The 6,232-nt window shown below is 59.9% G+C and overlaps 1 protein-coding gene across 1 annotated transcript; it reads right to left on the bottom strand.

The window, feature by feature from the left end:
* Window positions 1–1,673: 1,673 nt before the first annotated feature.
* On the bottom strand, window positions 1,674–4,485 carry RHOF (ras homolog family member F (in filopodia); the record flags this gene model as incomplete). Its single annotated transcript, XM_015567265.1, has 3 exons — window positions 1,674–3,273; window positions 4,135–4,269; window positions 4,348–4,485. Coding segments are annotated over 3 exons (438 nt in total), but the record flags the coding sequence as incomplete, so codon positions are not given.
* Between the last annotated feature and the right edge of the window lie 1,747 nt (window positions 4,486–6,232).

The following is a 6,232-nucleotide window of genomic DNA, read 5'->3' as shown; positions in this document are numbered from 1 at the left end:
TGTGACCCCGCCTGTCCGAGCAGTATTAGCCACCCTTCCTATTTATGACGTATTTAATGCCGCACCCTCCCCACCTCCCTAGAATCGTAGCCCCCGCTGCTCTTGGCCGGACTGTCTCCCTGGGGGAGGCACCGCCTCAGGGAGCCCCTCTGTCCCCCGTCCTGGCACTTGAAGCCCTCAGGGCAGGGTGTGGGCATGCCTTCTGAGGTTGGATGTGTGACCTGTTACTTACAGAGTCCCCGGCGGAGGCGGGAGGGGGGCCCTGGGAGTCCTGTGGGGACTCCCTCCCCAGGCCACGCTTCTGCTGTCAGCTCCCTCCTCCTCCCGCCTCCGTCTCTCTGTGGGCGGGCACCTACCTTCTCAGAGAACCGCTGTTGTGCCTTGTGCTCTTTGTGCTTCCTGAGTCCCCTGACCGCCGATCACCTGGGGTCCCCTGACCGCCGATCACCTGGGGTCCCCTGACCGCCGATCACCTGGGGTCCCCTGACCGCCGATCACCTGGGGTCCCCTGACCGCCGATCACCTGGGGTCCCCTGACCGCCGATCACCTGGGGTCCCCTGACCGCCGATCACCTGGGGTCCCCTGACCGCCGATCACCTGGGGTCCCCTGACCGCCGATCACCTGGGGTCCCCTGACCGCCGATCACCTGGGGTCCCCTGACCGCCGATCACCTGGGGTCCCCTGACCGCCGATCACCTGGGGTCCCCTGACCGCCGATCACCTGGGGTCCCCTGACCGCCGATCACCTGGGGTCCCCTGACCGCCGATCACCTGGGGTCCCCTGACCGCCGATCACCTGGGGTCCCCTGACCGCCGATCACCTGGGGTCCCCTGACCGCCTGTCACCTGGGGAAAGTGGCGGGCCGGCCTGAGTGAGGCCTGGGGATCTTGGCCCCTGGAGCAGCGGGGCCCAAGGCAGGCAGGGTTTCTGAGTCACCACCAGAGGGCGCCCCAGCCTCGGCACCATGTGGGTGGTTGGAGGGCGTTACTTGATACTTCCTGACCCTCAATCCTCAGCCCATCTTCCTGAATCCTTGCGGCGGGAACTCGGAGGGAGACCCAGACCCTCAGCGCCGGCCGGGACTTCAGCCAGCACCAATGTCACCCAGCCCTCCATCACCTCCCTTACTCAGAGGTTCCAGAAATGGGGGTGGGGGGTGTCTGGGCAACCTCACTTTCAGGAGGTCACACAGGGCAAGGCTGCTGGTCGCCTCACGATAGATTCTGAATTGGAGGGTGAAGAAGCCAATTTTCTGCCCCTTCTCCCACACCTGAGCTTCATCTGCCCTTAACGACTTCCCTACAAATCCTCTTGGACCAGAGGTCATAGCTGGTGTCCACAGCCATGCTGTGGCCCTCAAAGGGGTTTAAAAAATTTTTAAATTAGTTACATTTTTAAAATACGGAATCCACCCCCAGTAAGATTCCACATAAAAATCCATGTCTTGACTTTCCCCAGAGAAGTGGAAAGCCCTGGCCGCATTCCCACAGACCAGCGCTCACCTGGGCTGGCTGCCTGCCCGCAGTGGCGCGCTTTCTGGTTTGCGGAGACCCCGCCACTCCCTCCTCTCCCTGCCCTCCTTCACTCTCCACACCGCCCATCTGGCCCTTTAAGAACTTGGGTTTGCCCTAGACTCGCGTTGGCAACCTTTTCCTGTGACGGGCCAGATGGTCAGTCACAATGACTTTAGCCTGCAGTTATGGGGCAAAAGCAGCCCACGCATAAATGAATGGGCATGACTGTGTTCCAATAAAACTTTATTTACAAAAACACACAGCGGCCGGATTTGGCTCACAGGCCATAGTTTGCTGACCTCTGTTCTAGACCCTCATTTGTCCACGAGGCCCTGGACTCTGCTGGAACCAGAGGTCCTTGGTCTGAACGTTCTGGTGAGTCCCCATGGAGAGGCGTCCGGGAACCTAGGTGGGGTGCAGTGGGCTTAGAGGTCTTGCCCTAGCAGGTGACTTCAGAGAAGCTCAGGCTTAGGCACAGCACTGGGCACAGGGTACGGAGGCAGAGATACCTGGGAAGCAGGAGCCACCTGGAGCCATCACCCCACCTTCGGTAGCGCCGACTCCAGAGTGAGCTCAGGACTAAGCAGCTGTCAGTCTCTGGGGTACTGGAATCCCCTGGGGCACTTTAAAGAAATTCCTGGGTCCCTGAACCCAGACCTTCCAGAAGGAAGTTCCATGAATCTGTGGCTGGGGGGTCGGTCAGTCAAGTCCGATCTTGAAGGAGCCAGGGTGGCCTCGGCTCTGGAACACATCCCCCAGCAGTGGGGGCTGTGAGGGGCAGGGGTGCTAGACGACTCCTTTGCAGACAGGGACACAGTCTCAGGACTGGCCTGCCCACGGTCAGGAGCTGCTGTCACTTCATCTGAGTTTCCGGCAGTGGGGGCTGCAGGTGAGGAGACCCCGGGCAGGGGTCGGATGGGTGGTCCACGGAGTTTGCTCTGCTTTCTGAGTCTCTTCTCCCCCTGGTCATGTGCACCCGGATCTGGGCAGATGTCGGCCACGCGAAAGGCTACCACTGAAGTCCTCTGCGTAGGGTGGGTGGGGGCGACGCAATTCCTGTGTCCGTGTCCGGGGCTGCGTTCTCCTGATAGGCCTGGTCCCATCGTGGCTCGGCGCTCCCGGGGGAAGGAAGCGAGACCGGAGGATGCAGCCCTGCCTATCTCCCCAGCCCAGGGCCGCGGGGTCATAGGCTTGGGGGCCATGGGGCGCTGCCAGACCCACAGTGGCCCACGGACCAGTGTAGTTGGTTGTTTCAAGCACAGGCTTTGAGGACCTACTGGGTGTTTGAAGGGGGACACGTGGCTGGGGGGAGAGTGCAAAGAGGGCACGCCAGAGTCCTGGGGACAAATGCCAGTTCCAGGGCACAGAGGCCCCGCGTCGGCACCCTCGCCCACCACCACACAGGCCACAGCCTGAGCTCCTGGCCAGAGCCCAGCTGGGAAAGGAGAAAGTTCCAGACCGTCTAAAGAGTCTTGCCACAGGCTCCAGACACAACTCCGAGTGCCTTCGTGAGCTGGGGTGGGCAGGGTCCCGGGGAGCAGCCGGCCGGCCCTGTCAGTCCTGTTCTGAGGGCTGAGTGCCCCCCGCGGGGTCAGAGCAGCAGGCACCGCCGCTGGTGTTTCTGCCGCTGCGCCTTCTTCAGGGCGCTGAGGGCCACCTTGGCGGCCTCTCGGAAGACGTCCTCCACGTTCTCCCGAAACTTGGCCGAACATTCCAGGTAGAGGGCGGCTTGCATCTGCTGGCAGGTGTTCAGGCCCTGGGGGAGGAGGGGACAGCATTCGATGCGGGGCCTGGGCCTGGGGCGCCTCCCGACACCCCCCGGTGGGTTTGGGGCTGGCTTTAGGGGCTGCGGGGCCTTGGTGTGGGGCCCCTCTTGCTCCCTCCCAACCTCTCCCCACCCTCCTTCCCAACTCAGGCAGAAATGGGGGGGGGGGTGAGTTCTGAGAACGCGGTTGTCCTTCGTGTCTGCCAGGCCTGTGAGGAGAGGTGGGCTTCCTCCCCAGACCTCTCTCCCTTCTGGAAAGCACCGTTTAGGCAATGGAGCTTGTCATTAGAATTAAAAATATCTATTTCTAAAACAGATTTACTTTTATTTATGCTTATTCCCTGTTATTAAACCTTATTGGATTTGCTTCGTGTTCCCTTCATCCTCCCACGCCCCAGGAAGCCACGGGACTTGCACGGTTGGGGGAAGGCTGCTTTTGAACAAGGGCCCACCCCGGGGTCCCCTCGGGAGACAGGACAGGATGATGGCTAAGGACCCAGACTCTGGAGCCATGGTGATTGGGACGGCATCCTCGCTTCACTTCAGGTTAGCTGTGTGACCCTGGGCAAGCTCCTTAACCTCTCTGGGTCTCAGTTTATCTCCCCATAAAATGGGGAGCACTAATAGTATCTGCCTCGGGGTCATAGAATTAAATAAAGTGCTCAGATATGTGGGCTCTCAATATTCTACAGCTATTATTCTCAGAATCCTGTTTGCTTCCACTGTGCGAAAGGCCAGAGGCACCCCGTTGCAGAAGCCAAAGGCCTGGGCGTCTTCTTAGCCACAGCTGTGCCGCGGACCTGGGCTCCTGGTGGGGAGGGGAGGAAGGGGAGGGAGGGGCCCCAAGCCCACCTGCGTGTAGGTGATGGGCTCCAGCTGGGCCGCCCGCAGCTTCCGCAGCTGCTCCTTGTCTTTCCTCAGGTCCGTCTTGCAGCCAATGAGCACCATGGGGGTCCCACGGCAGAAATGCGTGACCTCAGGGAACCACTGTGGAGGGAGAGGCTGGGCATCAGGGCTGGGGCTGGGGCTGGATCCCAGGCCCCCACCCCGGGGGGCAGGCCTCACCTTGATGAGGACGTTGTCATAGCTGGTGGGGTTCATGACGTCATAGCAGATGAGCACCAGGTGGGTGTTCTGGTAGGACAGGGGCCGCAGCCGGTCGTAGTCTTCCTGCCCTGAAACCAACCGGAGAGCAGGTGGGGGTCAGGGAGGCGCCCCTCCTTGTCCACCCGAGTCCCTGCTCTGGGCTCAGAAGGGTCACGGGTTTGGGGGTCTGCCGGACAAGTGACACCGGCTTGGGCTTCAGTTTTGTCCTGTGGAAAACGGGTGGCCGCCCACTGTCCTGGACGGCAGCGAGGATGGCATGAGAGAAAACCCAGCAGTAAGTGCTGAAACGCCGCGAGCAATGACTCTGGAGACCGTCACCCCGCCCCCAACCCTCTTACCCCCTACCCTGTGCTCAGGCTGAAGTCACATCACCCTCCCCCAAAACAAAGTGAGAGGAGGGTGCCCCCCAAGCCCAGAGGTGCGTGGCCTCAGGTGAAGTTCATCCTGCCGTTCTGGCCACTGCTACGAAGAGGGGACTAGGAAGAGTGGGGACTAGGAGGAATGGGGGCCGCTGGAAATAATAGCAAGTTTCTCACCTGAACCCTCTCCCCCTCCCCACAGGGCACATCAGACTCACCCCCAGGCTGGGCTGGAGCACTGGTGGGTTTTTTAGTTTATTTTATTATATATATGTGTGTGTGTGTGTGTGTATTTAAATATATCCGACCACGGCCCTAGACCAGTGGTTCTCAGCCTTGGCTGCACAGTAGAATCACCTGGGAATCTGTTTAAAATCCTGATTTCTGGGCCTCATCCTCCAAAAATTCTTTCTTTGTGGGGCCACATTAGTAACAAAGAAACAGAATTCCCGGAGGAGGAGGCCCAGAAACCAGGATTTTAAAAAGATTCCCCCGTGATTCTAATGTGCGGCCAAGGTTGAGAACCACTGTTCTAGGGAAGGGAGAGAGAAACATCAATGAAGAGTCATTGATCGGCTGCCTCCTGCATACTCCACACTGGGGATCTAGCCGGCAACCTGGGCATGTGCCCCAACCCAGCATTGAACTGTGACCTCCTGGCCAACCACGCCAGTTGGGCGGGTTTGGTTTTTTATTTTTTTTAATCTTATTTATATTTAAAACTTACAGAAAAATGGCAGAAAACAGCGCCAAGAACGCCCTTACTCAGATGCACTGTTTACGTTTGGCCCCACTTCATATCTACAGGGAAACACCTTGAACCACGTGAGGGGCAGGTGCGCACACATTGGGCTCCTGCGCCCGGGAATAGTTAGTTCCCTGCGGATTTTCTAAGGACATTCAGAGAACACGGGACGAGCTCTCACCGGCCACAGTGCGTCTACCAAGCTTGGGAAAGCCGCGGCGAAGCTGTGCTCCAGCCGATCCACTGGCCGCGCTCAGCTTTTCCCACAGGTCCTCCAGGACTTGCCCTAGTCCAGAGGCAGGTGGTGCCTGTACGTCCTGCACGTAGCTGTTACACCGGCATCTTGGGAAAACTCCCACAGCGAGGGCTGGGAGCCTTTCAGACTCATTGGCAACCCCCCAGCCACCCTGCAGTAAGGCAAGGTGACTTCCTTCCAATGAACAGGACAGGAGGCCAGGCCCGGGAATCCCCCGCCGGCCCCTCCCTCCAGCCAGGGGGGGGGGGAGGGGGGAGCGACCCCCAGCTCCCTCCCTGCCAAAGGCCTCTCAAGACAAGTGGCCTCTTCACCGAGCACAGACCACGTCCTGCCTCTGGCCTCCTACTGATGACAGGGCACAGCCACCCTCTTCCCACCGACTCCCTCCACTGTGCAGTGAATGGTTGCCACAGTTACGACAACGGCTGGGCCAGGAGGACTGTCCGTGCCGTCACTCAGCCGAAGTCCCCCAACACTGGAGAA

This window comes from Myotis davidii, unplaced genomic scaffold, assembly GCF_000327345.1.
Source record: "Myotis davidii unplaced genomic scaffold, ASM32734v1 scaffold223, whole genome shotgun sequence".
Lineage (NCBI taxonomy): Eukaryota > Metazoa > Chordata > Mammalia > Chiroptera > Vespertilionidae > Myotis > Myotis davidii.
The sequence above is the reverse complement of the archived record's forward strand: the minus strand, read 5'-3'. Positions and strand labels throughout refer to the sequence as shown.